Consider the following 17,540-nt stretch of genomic DNA (forward strand, 5'->3'; position numbering starts at 1 on the left):
GTAGGCGACACACACATGCGGAGTGTACACACCTCTCCGGCCCCTCTCCTCTCTTCCCCCCATCTGCCTCCTCACTCACACATATTAGCGCGGAGGGAGAAGGTACCGGTATCCTCCTCGTGCCTTCCCGCTTCGCACTTACTCAGTGCGCTAAAAAGGCAATCTGTATGGTGTGTGCAAGTGTGAGTGTGCGTGCACGCGTGTGCCTACGTCTCTGTCTGCCTCTCCCTACCTGCCTAATTACCTACCAACCAACCTACTATCTTGACCTTTCCTGTTGGTTGCCCTTGCCTTTCACCTTCCCACCATTCCAACCTCGCTCTTGCCATCCCATCTCGTTGCGTCCGATTCATCACCTCACCACAAGACCCCCCCCCCCGGGAAAAGGGACAAAATTAACACAACCGCGGAAAAGGCACCTGCAGATCTCTCTTCGTCTCGACTCCAGCAAAAGTATCCAATCTCCATAAAACCCCCACAGAGCAAAAAGTCGCACTACACTCACGGCCTGCTCCTGCGGCGGCCACCCATCCATGCATTAAGATTTGCTGTCGATAGGCCCCAGACACTGCCAACGCTCTCCAACCAGGGACTGCCCGTCGCCTCTCCAAACTGTCGCTGCCCACTCAGCTTGCAGGCCAACACATCAATGCTTCCCAACCCAAACATCCCACACAGCCTGCATGGGTCTATGGAATTCTTGACGACCCAGTCCACCCGACACGCCTGACTGATGTTCAGGCCACAATGGAAGCTGGCAGTCCAGAAGACGAGGACCGCCTGGCACCTGCGCTCAATGTGCAACGCCAGGTCCATCTCCAGCACCACCAACCGCAACCTCTAGCTTCTCCTCCTCAGTACCCTCACCAGCTTCATCGTCAACCCAACTTTGACTCCCACTACGACCATCACGACTCCGACTTCGACCTCGATTCCGATTCCGATCGTTACCATCGTTCATCCCAGACCCCCTCTCAGCAATCTCATCGCCATTACATCCCTAGCAGCCCCACTGCCAACGCCTTCGCTCTCGAGAATTTGGATGCCTCTGCCGCACACACGGCTGGGGCTTTCGCCGCCGCTGGTCATGATCACGATTCAGTAAACCCGGATGAATTCTACCGAAGCTATCGAGGCGTACAGTCGTCAGATCATCATCGACGAACCCCTTCTTCAGATTACGACTACATGGCGACCTCAGTATCTCGAGCTCGCGAGAACCCGGCCATGCGGCCAAACGGCAATGGCAAAGATCCAAAGCACCCGCCGGCTCCCGCAGGCCGCACGCCCTTGCGCCCTTCGCAACGATCTGCTTCTGCTCCTGTCGAACCCCCAATTGGCGCCCCTAGAACAAACACAAATCGCAAGCCGAGCGTCAAGGACTTAACCAAGAGATTTGATCAGCAGACCTCGTCCCCGGCTCCTTCGATGCCCAGAATCCCTGTGCGAGGCGTCCCTATTCGACCGACCAGAGCCGCGACAAATATCGACAAAACTACACCTAGTGGAAGCGGGTCAACATCGTACTCTACACTGAGGGCCTCGACGAACCGTGAACTGACACCTGATACTAGCAGAGGAACGGCCACTCGAACACAACGAACGAGATATGTCGCCGAGGATCAGTTGTCAAACAATTCGCAATCTTTCGCCAGTCGAATCGCCAAGCCGCGGAATACGACTTCAGCTACGGGCATTGCACACGCATCCAAATCTATGACAAACCTGCAGCACAAGTCACCTTCTTTACCACCCTCATCTCCGAGAGCGCCCGGTCTGCTTTTCGGCGAAATTCTTCCAGAACAGCGTGATACCTCGGCCGTAGGATTTGGAATCGAGGGTTCGGGCTCACGGCCGCGGCGGACTTCAGAGTCCAGTATACATGTGGCTAAGCTCCACCAAAGGACGAAATCCGATCCTGACCTCGTCGAGCCGGCTTCCCCAACCGATTGGTACCGATCCGTAACAACACAGTCGAATAGTTCAACAGGACGTTCGGCCCCCAATGCTAGAGGTCATGTTCGGGCACATAGTGATGTGGCCGCGTCAAAGGCTGGAGCGCCTTTGGTGAGAAAGGCTCTTGCATCACGACCGATGGCAGAGGTCGAGCAGTTTGACCGAGCAGCATCACCTACATCGCGCCTGCCCGTTTCTGTACGCAAGTTGGCCAACTCAAGCGACTCGAACAGTCCGCCGTCAACACGGGAAAGCTCTAGAGCTAACTCTCCGTCGACTTTCAAGCGCCCGCCGCCCGCAAGTAAGACAAGTCGGACAACTACACCTGTTAATCGTGCCAAGACACCTACTCGAGCGAAAACACCTACGCAAGCGACGCCAGGACGGAAACCTGCGCCTCGAGGTCTTGTGACCCCGAATAACAACACCCGTCTCACTGCATATGTGGCAGCACCACCTCCGAAGCTATCTCCTCCACTGCGCAGTTCTCGACCTCGGCAATCTGTATCGACAGCCACCACGGCAAGTTCGCGCTTGAAAGCCGTTGACAGGTCCAAGTCGCCGCACAAGCCTGCACCAAAGCAGTCCCTGAAGCCTGATGGATCAACGACGAGAAGACGAAAGATCTCTGTGGGCCCTATCGACTTTGAGCAACGGCGCGAACACATCAGACTAGCGTATACTAAGTCTATCCGCGATAGTCAGGTGCGGGATGCAAAACAGGCAGCGGCGCAACGCAAGAAGGACGAAGAATCTGCTGCTGCTGAGGAGGAAGAGATTCCGCCGGTCCCGCCGATCGAAGCCGAATCGCCTCCAGTGGATCATAGCGAAACCTTCGAGAAGCCGTTGGAGGAACTCTCTGCAGCACCGGAACCGTCGGTGCAGCCTCCATCGCCTGCGCAGTCGCCTCAGCCACTAACCATTTCGACGATATTGCCACCCATCGTTTCCCTCTCTCCGCCTCAGCCTCAAGCTGCAGACTCCCCTACGCTCGGCATCCCGGGCAGTTTCCCGGCCTTGAGCCCTCCTTTTGAGAGAGAGGAAGGAATTCCGCAATCCGCAATCTCGGCCACTTCGGAGACTACCGAGTTCGATAATGAGCCACAGGAACTTCCACCTGTGCAGCTAGAGCCCGCGCAACCTCCTACTGGGCTCGGATTGACGATCGTTCAAGCCGACGGCAACCACGAGCAGGCTGAATTGGAAGAAGTGCGACGTGCGCCAACCTTTGAGAAGAACGAGGCTGAGGAAATTCAGCTACAATTGTTGGCCGAGACTACCGAAGTCGAAGAGCAGCCCCCGCCGTCAGCGCCAGAGAAGGCTGAAGCCGAGGAAGAGCCTCGACCGCCTACGCCAGAAAAAGCGGAATACCAGTACCCATTCGAGGATGAGTCCGCAGGGGACGACGCGGTTTCGATCAAGATCTCGTTGGAACCAACATCTTCCCATCAATCGCCTGAACCGACCCCGACGAGAAGCGAGTTCGATGAACCGGTGGTTCCTGGTGCATTTGCCAGCTCGCGGCCGATGTCTGAATACGAGCCGATTCCTTTCTCGAGCCCGCCATACGAAACAACAGTCAAAATCCTCAGGCGGGAATCTGAATATGACTCTCCTAGACAGGAAACAATTCCTTTCCCAAGAATGGAGTCGTATGATGACTTTGACGATCAGAGTCAAATGGGGGATATGGATGGGTCCGTGTGTGATGTGTCTTACTTCCACCACAATACGGAGAAGGATTTGGGATCAGCAAGCGACACCCTCGAGAAGCCTGAAGACTTCTACCATGAGCACCACAAGGATAACGATTCGTCTCAACGAGCATCTACTTGCGAGTCCTCTGATCCGCAAGATGATCCTCATAAAACGAGCCTCGAAAGCCAGCAAACTCCCGATACGTCCCGCAGCCTAACGGTTCCCTCCATGCATGCGACTGTGAACCGGACCAGCCAGCAATCCGCATGGACTGATTTCTCGGTCGACAGTGACGAACCCATCCATCACAGGATCTCGGCCTTTGACGATGTCCTCCCAATCCCCAAGCCGCCCTATGCATCCGAGTCGGCTTTTGGGTCGGGCTCTAGCAGAGACTCGTCCGCCCGACAGAGTGAACTTTACAGCCCTGACTTTGCGCCATCGGATACAGCAGCCGTTCAGCCGTCCCAACGTGCGACCATTCATCAGCTGCCGGAGTTGGATACTGGAGATGGTTTCTCGGTTCCTTACATTGATGAGAGTCACTTCCCAGCCCGCAAGGTAGATCCTACCTTGCCGCGGCCAGAACATGAGCCCCCACCAGTCCCTGCGTCTACACGAGTCCGCGACAGGCGAACAGCAGCTAGCAGCATCTACGCAGACACACTTCCTGGAAGCACCCTTGCGGGCTCTTCTCGGCGTCAGAGCGAAGATGCATCGCGCCCCGTCTCAACCACCCAATCCATCGACCACATGTCGATTGAAACCAGGGAGTATTCTCTTGGCGGCCAGACTCCTGTCGAGTCGATAGCAACACCCAGTCAGAAAGACGGACCGATCGGAAAAGAGAAGCACCGCCTAGTGCAACGACGCAATGTGATCAGAGAACTCGTCGACACCGAGATGGTCTTCGTAAGAGACATGAATATTGTGGAAGAGATCTACAAGGGCACCGCTGAAGCTTGTCCACGACTGGATGACAAAACCATCAAGCTCATTTTCAGAAACACAGACGAGATTATCACCTTCCACACCATGTTCTGTGCTCAGCTTAAGGAAGCTGTCTGCACTGTCTACGTACCCCACGGTAGGCGTTCCCCTTTGCCGAAGGAGGACTCGGTTGCTTCGGAACAGACTGGGAACTCGTCCACGAATCAAGTGGCGCCAGAACTCGGTGACGACAACGATAGAGCCACGTCGCTGGGTCCTCTCTTCAAGAAGCATATTGAACAGATGAGGCTGGCGCATGAGGGCTTCCTCAGAAACAGCGACCATGCGGCCAAACGCTTGATCCAAATCCAGCAAGATCCCACTGTAAAGGTCTGGCTCAATGAGTGTAATGAAGTGGCCAAGGACCTGACTGCAGCCTGGGACCTGGACTCTCTTCTCATCAAGCCCATGCAGCGAATCACCAAGTATCCTAATCTCATCCAAGAGCTTCTGCGACACACGCCCGAGGATCATCCGGATCGAGCCGAGCTGTTGTCAGCCAAGGAAACCCTGGAGTTGGCAATTGTCGAGATTAACAAGACGAAGAAGAATTTCGAGCTTGTTGGGCAAATTGTTGGCCGCAAGAGGAAGGAATCCGATGTCAAGGCTGGATTTGCCCGAGCCTTTGGCAAACGTGTCGATAAACTTCAGGCTGCAAGCTCGAAGATTCCCGAAGATGCTGTATACGCCAAGCTCCATGAGAAATTTGGCGACGACTACCTTCGGCTACAAGTTGTTCTCAGAGATGTGGAGTTCTACACCCGACAGGTCAGCGCCTACGTGCATGAGTTCTTGCAGTACCTGTCCGCCATGGAGCTTGTGATGCGTCTCCAACCTGGTAGCTATCCGGAGCTGGAGAGTAAATGGGTGCAATTCAATGTTTCGATGAGAGATATTGAGAAGATTGCCCTAGAAGATCATGTGAGCAATCCGTTCAAAAAGCTATGCTCCAAACACTAACACCCAAGCAGCTCCAGCAGGTTCGCAAGCATGTCATTGAGCCATTCGAGCATGTGATCAAAGCATATGGTAACCCCTCGTTGGCTATGAAGAAACGTGCGAAGAGACGGCTTGACTATGAGAGGGCAGAACAAATCAAGAAAGGTGGAAAGACGGTAGACGCCAGACTTAAGGAATTGGTGGAACAGTACGACGCCCTCAACGAGACCCTTAAGAAGGAGCTACCCCAGTTGTCTGCCTTAACAGAGAGGATTGGAAACATTTGTCTGGGCAATTTCGTCAACATTCAGGCGAACTGGTACTCCATCTGGGTGGAAAAGGTCAAGAAGGTCACCGGAGAGACGGGGCCGCCACCAGAGGTTCCCGACATTGTCTCTGCCTTCCAAAGGGATTATAAGTACGCGCAGGAACTCTTTGCCAATGTCGGGATCCTGAACCCTGCATACAGAGGAAGGACATCGCAGTCTACTACAGCTAGCACCGACGATGTCACGACCAAGCACCGACCCCGGCCAGCTGAGATACAATCTCCGCGAGCCAGAGGCCTGTCAGTCAACGGAGACCATGCCCCGATGTTGCCGACACCAGACTTTGCCAAGCGCCACAGCGGCCAGTTCACTCTGTCGCCAAGCACTACACCACTTAGCCCCCATCAGTTCCACTACCGAGACTACTACGCCGGTGCAACTGCTCAGCGGCCTTCAGTGTCTGCCTCTCCAGTTACGGGTGACCAATCACCTGTGCCCCGTGCAATTGCTCCACCGCCCAGCACTCGACCTGGCACTGGTCGAAGCTACGAAACGAATGGTCTCCCGAGACAGAGCTCAGAGTCGGCGTCAAATAACAGAAGAGACTCCAATCCATCACATCAGTCCCAGCATGCGGGCAATGAATCCAGGCGCTTCTCTGGCCTGTTCCATTCAGCACTGCCAATGCCCGATGGAGTCGAGGAAGGCCAAAGATCCTCACGCGCATCGTCACGTGAGCGCACCCCAGCTGGGAATGGATATAACATTCTTTGGCTGGCTGCATCGTTATTCGAGTTCAATATTGAAACAACAAAGCACGAGGCTGGCTACCCGTATCTTACGTACCAAGCCGGTGAGGTAAGTACATGACTTCCAGTATTGTGCGCGTGTGGTAAGAGCTGCCAGACTGACCTTTTTCATAGATCTTTGATGTTATTGCTGAGAAGGGCGAGCTATGGCTTGCCAAAAACCAAGATGACCCTGACGATCAAGTCGGTTGGATCTGGTCCAAGCACTTTGCGAAACTGGCCGATTCATAGAGCCTCAGCACACGCACAGCTGGCGTTATCAAAAGTACCCAAGACTATTGATTTTCTTCACCCATGGCCAGGCTGATGTCTGCGTGCAGTCAGGCACGTGTGCGTTGACAAAGGCTTGAACGCTCAAAAAACCAATTGAGCCGGGATGGACTCATCCCCGTGGCTTGTATTATTGCTCATGAAAGGACGTTAGAAGCTTGTCCCATGACTTTTATTCCACTTGAGAGTAAAGTCAGGGATTTGTTCATAGGGGGATCAAAGGTGGATATGATCCTCGACCTGTACACCTCTTCCCCCTTCCTTCTCTACCCTGACATGTTTCCCTTTTGTCTTTACTTTTTTCTTGCTCGAGATGGAAACGAGAGATGGCGTTTGATACAGGCGACACAACGAGGTTTTGACGGATGGAATGCGAATCATACAGCTGAAATCATGTTCACAGTGGCTTTGCTACTCCCGAGCGAGAGGGAGCAGAAGAAGGGAGGTTCAGCAATGAAAAAAACTTTTGGGAGTGTTGGAGCGTCGTTCAGTCGAGAAGTCCCGCAAAGGGAAGGAAATGGCAAGGCAGGGCGTGATATGGCGTTGGAGTTGCCTCGCAGCCAGAACTGCAGGCATCAATTTTTTTGTAGGCTTTCAATATCTAAATGGAAGACAAGGTGTCGGATTTTTAAAAGGAGCAAAAGGCCGCGGTGTTCCGTTTCGGTTGGCAGTGTATGAGATGGTAGTTTTTGCGTGCTTTGTGTACCTCGTGAATGTGCTTCTGACAAAGTGGCTTTGATGAGTGATTTCGAATAGGTAGGCTTCGAGCAAGCTGGGCCCGCCACACTCTTGATTTTAAGAAAAACAATGGTTCAAAAGATTTCTACCTAATACATTGTCAAGCGCGCCTCGAGGGAAACTGTTTATAGGTACCTACTATACGGAGACGTTCTGCCTTTCTCTCCCCCCGATTCCCGCCATCTGATCGGATCTTTCAATATAACAAGCTTTCTGCCTACCTACTTTCCTCCCCCTCCCCCCCTTCCGCGCCCTCCAAGCTCATAGGTATGCGTTCTCTCTTGGGACGACCCGACCCCACCCAAGGAAAAAAAAGGACGCGGAAGCTAGCGAACGTTACCCGGCCGAGTCGGAATGTGGGCGGAGGGAGATCAGGGCCGCTGGGCGTGACGGACCGGACTTCCCACTCGAATCCTGATCCTGTATCCTGCAGGGGGGCCTGTCTGCCTTACAGGAAAGGTAGGTAGGACGTTTTTTTGGTGGTGCTCTCATATGAATAATGAGGGTTTATTCCAACTTCCTCGGCACGAGATCTCACGCGGCAGACACATTACAAATCTCATCTCGGATTATTGAACTTTGTTTTTTTGAACTTTTGAATTTTTCTGAAATTTTCCATGCTGGCGCCAAAGAAAGGCACATGATCCAATTGAGCATTAATACAAGTTGCAAGCTTTGCTTGCAAAAACTCCCACTGGCCGGGAAAATAATCACACTTCATACCACAGTGACGTGACCGTCCAATACGCCATTTTCTGCGTACTGTATCCTTGTGCTGTGATATTGCACCTCCTAAACTCCATGCCCCTTTGTTTTCTTCATGGGACAAAACACACGTACGGGGTGCGCCGGATCGCTCGCCTCTATGCGCTACTGGTAGGCTTCGTCGTCATCGTCACCGCCCTTCTTCCCGTCTGCGGCACCCTCCTTCCTGATGGGGATCTTGATGCCCTGCGTTGCGAAACATTTGCTGAGGGGAGTACTCTCGCAGACACCGGGGAATTTTTTGGCCGAGTACACCTGGAAAGCGTCGCTGAAAGTTGCAGCGAGAATCGGGGCTTTGTGCTGGTTTACCATGGATCCGTTTGGATTGGTCGCGCCCGGGGGCTTCGCGATGTTGACAAATGAGAAGCGCAATCTTGAGAGTAACTAGTTAGTCATGCTGCTGATATATCGGATCGCATAAAGAAACCCACCTGAAGTGGCCTTCGGTTCTCACACTCAGATCTTGCATGATGAACCAAACACCGACTTGATCGTCTACGTCGTTGAGGCGGAAGGCACTAGAACTGACGCTTCCAATGATGTTTCTTGTAAACATTCCTTGGGGTTGGCTCGCTGCCATGGATAGCGACTGGCGGTGGCCGTACGCCATATCCGCCTGCGAGGGCACGGGACCTGGGTTGGCATGTTGTGGATAGTACTGGGTTGCCGGCGCAAACCGAGAATTGGTTGACTGGTATTCTGCACCACGAGTCAGTACGTTAGAAGAACAGAGCAGTCACATGGTCGGAAGACTAACGAGGATAGTTGGATCCAGCTGCCATGCCGTAGCTTGGCATCATGTGCTGTTGGGGCTGCGGCGGTGGCGGTTGTTGGCCGTATCCCATGGGTGCTGATCCATAAGGTTGCATATCTTGGTAAGGCTGCGCTGGCGGCGGGTTCATGGGGTCCTCGCGCAGCGCCGTGTACGAGTAAGGCTGTGTGGTCGATATCGATGCTGTGTTGGAAGAGTGACGAACGAGGTTCACCTCCTGGGTGCCATCTTCTGACCACAAGTCAACCTGAATAATGTAATGTGCCGAATCGATATCGCTGTCCGCCGAGGTTAGTACAGCAAATCAAAGATGCTGTGGTTCGTTGCGCCGCACGTACTTTGGGTTTATTTCTTGGCCAGTCTTCGCGTCTCGCACGACGACTTTGATACACGGAGGAGGGGTAATCGGCCGGCGATCCTGGGGTAATTGTTAGTGGGAGTCGCGAGTCTTAGAAACGGCAAACGTGAGCATACCTTGTCACCAAACCCGCACATTCGCGCTCGCTGAGGCTGCTGCACAACGACGAGCCTGGCAATCGCATTGTTAGTTCAAGTGTTTTGGTGCTATGCAAGAAGCGCGCGACGTACTCGTATTTCCTGCCCAAATCATCCGTTTTTGAGATAGAGGCTGGCACGGGTGCCTGAGCCGGAGGGGGCGGAGGCGGTTGGTGATGTTGATGTTGCATAGGCATTCCGTTGGGCGGCATATTGGGCGGCATATTAGATGGCAAAGGCGCTGGTGCTGGATACCCCATGGGAGGAAGCTGGGGCATCTGGTTCGCGGGATGTCCAGGAGGCATGGGGTGGTAGCCGCCATTGGGATGCTGATGACCGTAATTCATGGTTGGGGTATTTGAGGAATCAATTAACCGTGGGATGGCAGGTGTCGGTGATGGATTGTGACAGGATCTTGGGAGATCGGATTATATACCTGGGCCCGGGCGGGTATACAGGTGTATGGTGTTTTTGGGTTTCGGGTTTAGATGGTTGAGCTTGTGCCGTAGTAATAAGGTACTGCAAGGTAGCTCCAAGAGTGCAGAGACGTGACGGGACAGAGCTAAGGTAAGCAAGCGGCCGAACAATTGGAGAACGGGAGCGACAAGGTGAAGTGGAGGGGGAGGGGGCGGGAGCTGAGGGGAAAGGAGTGTTTTGGTTTGCCGTTTGGGTGAGACCGAGCGAGCACCCACTCGAATGCTTGCTTCCCGTCGACCATTCAGCTGTAAGCCCGCTCAAGTAAGTAGTGGGTCGGCGGGCAGCGGCGGGCAGTAGCCTGCAAGCAAGCTGCCTTTTCGTACATCGTACCTGCTGCGTAGCTGTTCGTCCAAGTTAGGTATCGAGTTTTGAACAATCCTTGGCTTCTTTAGATATTGTTACACCGACGAAGATCTCCTTGAATAAGTTCCGAATGATGCTTCTCTATTTCCTTCCTGCCATCAGTTTGCTCTCATTTACTACATCTGATATTCAAGAGTCGTAACAAATCCCTCGAAATCTTTTGTGCGACCTGGTTTCCCGCATGAATGCTTCTGAGAGGTCTTCCTTACTCGTACCGGACGTCTCTGGCCGTTTCTAGCACGAAGGGCAAGGATGATTCAGCAATGACAGTGGTTCGAGCCATGTTTCCACCAAGTACGGTACCTATGCGACACTCTCGCGACATGGAGAGAGTCAGGAGGACTTTCACGTGATGTCCAGCCACCAAACCTAAGCTTGGGCCATCTGATGCTCAGTAGCCACAATATGGCGGTGCAGGAAGCGTCGCCAAGCAGATATGTGGCGCTGCTCGTCACTAGTAGCTGACCTAATCATGGTTGCACTCGGAAATCTGCACCCTCGGCCCCCGCCCTTCAACCCCCACGACGACGCACATTAACGGTGGTGTTCTAGAACCTCCGTTACCTAACGACTTTCACTGGAGATTATGTCTGTTGACTAACACAGCTCAAGGCAGAGGTTAAGGTAGGTGTATATTTACACCTAACTGCGAGAGAGTCATTGGCGAGATCGTTCGGATAGATAGAACAACCGCCGTTTCCTACCACACTTTCAATACAACGTGACTTTGGGAACTTACCTAGGCATTCGTAGAGGGGCAGGCAAACGCAGAGAGGGGGCAACTCGAGCCGTCACTCGGTAACGTGAGCAGCTCGTGTGAGAACCTAAAGCAGCAACAAGGACATCCCTTGATGACGATGCTCTTCTTCATGAGTCTCAATGGACCCTGGACTTTGGGAGACCAATACGACTGCAACCTGGGCCCAATGTCAATCAGTAGTACCCAACTACCGGTCATCCAAATTAAACCAAAGGCGACAGGTTGCATTGTTCGTCTGACCCCGTTTCTGGTCCCTTAATCGCTCATGACTTGCAGGCAGTGCAGCACCGGTTCCGGGCTGGATATTAAATGACCGCACTATGGGCCTACGACGCCTGTCAGGATCGAAGTCGGAGATCCGAGATGGGACCCGAGTAGACAAGCTCACGAGTCACGGACTCGTAGTGTGGAACATGGCTCCGCCTGCTGGCCAGAGAGAGCCCCTCTGCCTGGGCTGTCAGTTTTGACGTCTGCCGTGATGGGCTTGGCTGCGGGATGTCTCTTGACTCTTCTGGGCGGTTGGGAAGCTTACCATACCTCACCTGGCATCTCGCATCCCAAGGTTTCCTTAGTATGGAAGCAACAGCGAGAGTCTTGGGCTTGGAGCGGTTAAAGCTCGAGCTCGATTCCGACGAACTTGCGTGGCGCGGCGCCGGCGCCGTTGCCGGTGAGCGTCCGGATCCACTTTAAGTCAATCTTGCTCGCTCAAGGCCTCGGTGTGATCGGAGCGCCAATCCGTAAAAAGACATCGGGTGAGAAAATTTCTCCCCTCGTCCCGTCCTCATTATTGAACTCTCCAGCGCCGTGACTGGGAAGTCGTGGGACGATGGCTGGGTGAGCGCCATGGTTGGGGAGAAAATACCAGCCATTGCACGTTGTGGTTTCCCCGACAATCATTCCGAGTCCGAGAGGGGCCATCTGGAAATAGTGTAATACCTCCACTGTTGTCAGTTGAAACTTGAAAGAAAAGAGGAGGTTTCTTGTCTCATGGAGAAGGTTGGACAGGGTCAGATTGAGCACAGACAAAAGACCCCTGGGATAGTGGCAGGCAAGTAGATCTTGGCCAAGATGCGTACGGAGTAGATACATAGTCCTGAACTGTATAGTAGCCTGAGGTAAGTATCCTCGTGGTGTTGTTTCCGGAGATATGGAATGGTCTAACTAGACGCAGGGAAATGCTTGCTCACTTCATAGTTCACACTGAGCATTGCCCGAGGGTTCGGACAGTGCTTGAAGCGAAGGCGGATATTCCCGGACAGTAGGTACAGTAGGATGCCAAAAGTTCGTATACACCCTCCCAGTGCGTCACCTATAGCCCACTAACTACGTTTCTTCATTATTATAAATATCTTTTTAACTTAGGTATAAATAATATAAACTAAAATTTTAATAAAATATTTAAATATATAAAATATATAAAATTATTTTTATATATCTTAAAACACGTTATATTTATACTTAATAATATAATATAAAAATAGAATAAAGAATAAAAAAGAATTTACTAAGAGGTATAGTGTTATTCGTACTTAATAGGCCCTATAATCCACTATAATAAAAATCTCTTAAAACCTATTTTTTAATAGATTTATTTAACGCTTTTATAATTAAGTAAAATATAGTATAACTTAGATATATACTAATATAATAGCTAATTAGTTATATAGTGATTTTCGATTTCTTTTTCTTATTATATTTAAGTTTTTATTCGCTGTTGAAAAGTAGTACTTTTGCGGCATACTGTGCGCTGCACACGAACTTTAGACACCCCACTGTAAGTGATCGGACTTGAAACCGTGTTGGGCAACTGTTTCGCAGCACATAATCTTCGACTGCGGCTTCAGCGCAAACATACCTGACCTTGCGGCTATGATGGGTATTCATAGGCGCGGCGATCGCTCAGAATTGTCCTGTGACCTCTTCCAACCTGCTGACGATCCGAGATCTGAAGGTGCTAGCGGGTGTCGCTGGTGGTGATACACCCGCCAACATGACATGTTGCCGTCGGTAAGATTGTTCGGGTAGGATCCCTGAGTACGGGAGTAACGGATATCATACTGTGTGTTTTTTTTTTCTGCTTCCCAATTTAACCGCGTGTCGGTCGGTTCGACCAATTTACAGAAACCTAGTGCAGTTACGGATAGCTCAACAATAACCACACAATAAAATCCCTGTACTGGGGAGTCCTTGGAAGCATGAATGCGCCGGGCACGGGCCAGTTCACTTGTCATCCATGTCCTGGGCAAGGAAGCAGTCGATTATCGAGGCAAAGCTTGGGTCTGCCAGTCCAAGGTACGCGAGAAAAAAATGTGTCCACGGGCTCGTCAACCACTCACCGGCTGCCAATGGCAATCCATCCATCTGAATGCACCCCCGTCCCACCTCCTTCTCTAGTGCACTAATGCGTATGTACGCAGTAGGTGTGTCTCCCCCCACCATTCCCACCATTATCACCTGCTCGCTGCCACTGCCACTGCCTCTCAGTCCCTCAGCTCCGTCGGCTCGTCTTCTCCAGCCTCTCTCTCTCCACCAAGAGAGACAGGTTTTCCTGTTTCCAACACCATCTTTCAACCTCGTCCATCACTCCGTCACAGGTTGTTCAAAACCCGAGTTCTTCTTGGCATCGAGAGAGCGAAGTCTCCCACCGAATTCATTCGGCGCGAGGCACTGCGCTTTACACTTTGCGCCCGGCACATTTTCATCCCGTATTCCCCACGCACCTCGAACAGAACCCCACGACAAGCCGTGCCTTTACGTTCCATACACTGCCTTATGCGCAACCTACTGAGCCTCTCTCACCTATTTCACCCCGACATACTTCAACGACTGTCGCTATCGGCCTACGACCGCGCCAATCGAGCTCATTGATCAGGATCTTAGGAATCGGATATTGCAAAAAGGAAGGCGCACAAGATTCGACGGTGTTTCCACGACAGCGCCATTTGCAGTCCGGGCTTTGAAATTCTCCGAGCCGGAGCCGCAACCTTCAGTGTAGCCATGATGGACGCCGCCTCTTGGAACCCCCAGGACCCGGCTTTGGCACCAAACCACGATGAGGAGTTTCAGCAATTCTTGGACTTGGGTGGGATGGGCAACCTCAGCGATGCGATGCCCTTCGACTTCAACGACTATCAGACTGGCAACGGGACCGGCATCATGCATCAGCCTGGTCGCGAGCAGATCGATACTCAGATGGGAGGAACCGGCACGTCCATGCTCATGGGAGCTACCACCTCTGCTATGCAAGCGCAGCTTATCAACATGACAACGGCCGCCGCGCACCCTGCTATACAGACTCAAATGATTCCCCCGTCGACGTCAACCGATGCCATTACCGAAATCGACGCCCAGATACAGTACCTACAGCAGCAAAGGATGCAACAGCAACATCGCCAGATACAAGAACAACAAGTCGCATACTACGCTAGCCAGACACACGCCGTTCCCCCTACACCTCAGAGTCTCGAAATGCCGCCCGCCAGCAACCAGTTCTACTCAAACGACCAAAGCCAGACGCCCATGTTTGGCAGCAGGTATCAAAGGATGAAGGAGCAGCAGGATGTAAGAGTTGATCCCCCTCGCAGTGCAACGAACCTCTTTAGCTGAACGTAATAGATGGCTTTCACTCCCTTGGTCTCGCCAGCTGTAACACCGTTGGATCCTCACTTCCAGATGGAAGCTGGCGGATTTACAATTCCAGGCGCATACTTCAGCCCTCTCACCTCGCCGGCATTACACGCGCAAAGCGACCAGGGACTGCTTTACGACCGTCGATCGTCCCTCTCAAACCACAATTCACCAGCCGAGATGGACGTTGAAACCACGACCACGCAACAGCCTGTGGTAGATTTATCAAAGAAGGCCCGCAAGACCAACGCCTCGAGAGCCAAGGCCAAATCTAGTGTGCGACAGTCGCCGATTTCAAAACCACAGCGCAAAAGGGCAACACCCACGCCGAAGATGGTATCACAGGCTCTCTCGGAAATGCGGGAGGTGAACGAGGATGGGTTGGATCAGATGCTTCCTTCGACGGCTCTGCCAGCCCCGATGAGCAGCGAAGAGTCTGAAAATGCGTCAGTATCACCGGAGAACCTGTCAGATATGCCCCCGCCGCCTCTTCCGCAACAGAAGCAATCGAGCAAATCACCCTTCATTCAACCTCAACCTCAACCTCAGCCTCATCCCGGGATTCCGGCTCACGTTCAAGGGAAGCCGTCTCCCGCCACACCGGCCTCTCTCATGAAGCTGCCTGCTTCCAGCGCAAACAACTCCGCCTCATCAAATCCTCTCGATCTAGGCCCATCAGACCATATTGAATCGTTCGAGTTGCCCGAATCCGTGAACTTTTCTTCATCAAAAACGAAACCCCCTAGACTGGACACATCAACGCCGACTCAGTCGCCTCTGGACCCTGGCACGGCTGCGGGCTCATCCTTCCAGCCGCTGCCTTCCCCTGTATTCGCCAAACCCACCGCTGCGGCGTCAGCCAGCGCGAGCCCGAACCTTGCTCCTGGATCTTCAGGTCCATCGGCGCGGAAAACGCCCAAGCTGTTGGCCAGGGGAAGCCAGAGCAAGAGGGGAAGCGTGAGCTCGGTACACGTTTCGCCTGCGTTGCGGCCGAGGATATCTCCTAGCATCAAGCCGCTCCTACCTGGAACCCCCGGTGGCATGTCCGCCGAAGACACCGCATCTCGTCTGTTAATGTCAAAGTCCAACTATCAGAACATCCTCGAGGGCAATACCGTGCCCGGTGTGACGTATCCCAGCGAACTGTCGACCAACCTCACATCAAAGCGTACTTCTCACAAGATTGCGGAACAGGGCCGCCGGAACCGAATCAACTCGGCGTTGCAAGAGATTGCGACGCTGCTGCCGCAGCCGCCAAAGGAATCCAAGAGCGAAAGCGAAGAGAGGAAAGAGAGAGAAAAAGAGGCCAAGGCTGGAGGGGCGCCGAACAGTAAAGCCAGCACCGTTGAGCTGGCCATTGAATACATTAAACAGCTCAAGCAGGAAGTCGCCGATGCCAATAAGCGAGCCGAGGAGGCGGAGAAGAAGTTGGAGCTCAAGGAAAAGTCCTTGGAGCAGAAGGAGGCGGTGGAGAGCTAGACGAGCGCGTCTGTAATGATGGCCTTGAGAGCCACAGAGACAATATATTGGTCAAGAGACCGGGCGGGCATGATATATGAAGTAATTAAGGGGGGCCATAGAGGGATATCTGGAGTCGTATAACCGTTAGGAAACATATATTCCTGCCACGTTTGCTGTACTTGGCCGCATTAGGGGTCATCGCCGGCACAAGCCTGCCTGAACCTAAGGTATTAGGCTCAGGAGAATCTAGAAGCAAATTTAGACTAGAGCTCTACAGAGAGAGCACCGGCACCTTGTGATCATGTCACATATCATGTGGCTGTGTATTCTAGGGTATCACAAAAAATGTAAAAAATGAAGTCATGATGCATCGTTTCCCGTCTTCTCTTCCCATCGCGTGCGACTTCGTTCCCGCTCTCTTGTCTTGGATTTCCAGCGATCAGCCGTATTTTTTCTTTCTCCTTTTAGTTTCCCATATTTCGAGTAGCAATCCACGAGAGGCGTTTTTCTTTTCTCCCCTCCCCCTCTTCACTGCTCCTTCTCTTTCTTTTCCGAGCCCCTTATTGCGAAGAGACCCGGTTGTGTTCCAAAACATCAACATCCAGCTCCTCCATGACCTCGACAACGAGGTTCAGGCTCTCCATGAGGCCATTGACGGCCACGCGAAGCATGCGGTTTGTGGTGGCCTTGTAGTGTACGCGCAGGACGGAAGCAGCGTCGGCGCCGGCGTCACTCGGTGAGTCGGAATCGACGGAGAAGGTGCGACGGACGAGGGGAGACAGTTCTTGGTCGACGGCGAGGGCTTTGTGCGCAACGGTGGCTAGGCGCGGGGTCGGGAAGGGGACGTTGATTGTCCTAATCGTTTCGCATGTCTCAGTTTTTTGTATCTCTATGAGGTGGGTATGGTACAAATACGAGAAGGAATGGGGGGGTTCATGCGGGATTTGGGTATGGCGGCGACTACTCACAATGAGCAGGGGAACTCTTGGTCAATGGTGTTGTGGACGGCCATGGTTGGGGATTCTCGGCGCTGGGAGTTCTGCGCTTGGAGGTGGGATGTGGAGGGAGGGGGAGGGGTGAAATCGAGATAGAGATAGATAGGTAGACTATCTTAGGTAAGTAGGGTGATGAGGTGCCTTGGGTGGACAGGA

General features: G+C 52.8%; 4 protein-coding genes across 4 annotated transcripts; 2 read left to right on the plus strand and 2 right to left on the minus strand.

The window, feature by feature from the left end:
* Window positions 1-747: 747 nt before the first annotated feature.
* CABS01_04056 (RhoGEF domain-containing protein) lies at window positions 748-6,892 on the plus strand (the record flags this gene model as incomplete). The annotated part of the gene is made up of 3 exons (XM_060537428.1): window positions 748-5,565; window positions 5,616-6,710; window positions 6,776-6,892. 3 exons carry the CDS (start codon window positions 748-750, stop codon window positions 6,890-6,892), a joined length of 6,030 nt encoding a protein of 2,009 aa, XP_060390273.1.
* A 1,647-nt stretch (window positions 6,893-8,539) lies between these two features.
* Window positions 8,540-10,048, minus strand: CABS01_04057 (developmental regulator VelB; the record flags this gene model as incomplete). The annotated part of the gene is made up of 6 exons (XM_060537429.1): window positions 8,540-8,807; window positions 8,866-9,133; window positions 9,192-9,484; window positions 9,545-9,624; window positions 9,681-9,735; window positions 9,795-10,048. 6 exons carry the CDS (start codon window positions 10,046-10,048, stop codon window positions 8,540-8,542), a joined length of 1,218 nt encoding a protein of 405 aa, XP_060390274.1.
* Window positions 10,049-14,301: 4,253 nt separating this feature from the next.
* CABS01_04058 (helix-loop-helix DNA-binding domain-containing protein) lies at window positions 14,302-16,407 on the plus strand (the record flags this gene model as incomplete). The annotated part of the gene is made up of 2 exons (XM_060537430.1): window positions 14,302-14,862; window positions 14,917-16,407. The coding sequence occupies 2 exons, from the start codon at window positions 14,302-14,304 to the stop codon at window positions 16,405-16,407; spliced, it is 2,052 nt and encodes a 683-aa protein (XP_060390275.1).
* A 542-nt stretch (window positions 16,408-16,949) lies between these two features.
* On the minus strand, window positions 16,950-17,401 carry CABS01_04059 (uncharacterized protein; the record flags this gene model as incomplete). The annotated part of the gene is made up of 2 exons (XM_060537431.1): window positions 16,950-17,244; window positions 17,358-17,401. 2 exons carry the CDS (start codon window positions 17,399-17,401, stop codon window positions 16,950-16,952), a joined length of 339 nt encoding a protein of 112 aa, XP_060390276.1.
* Between the last annotated feature and the right edge of the window lie 139 nt (window positions 17,402-17,540).

This window comes from Colletotrichum abscissum (genome assembly GCF_030869225.1).
Source record: "Colletotrichum abscissum strain IMI 504890 chromosome Unknown Scaffold_8.1, whole genome shotgun sequence".
Lineage (NCBI taxonomy): Eukaryota > Fungi > Ascomycota > Sordariomycetes > Glomerellales > Glomerellaceae > Colletotrichum > Colletotrichum abscissum.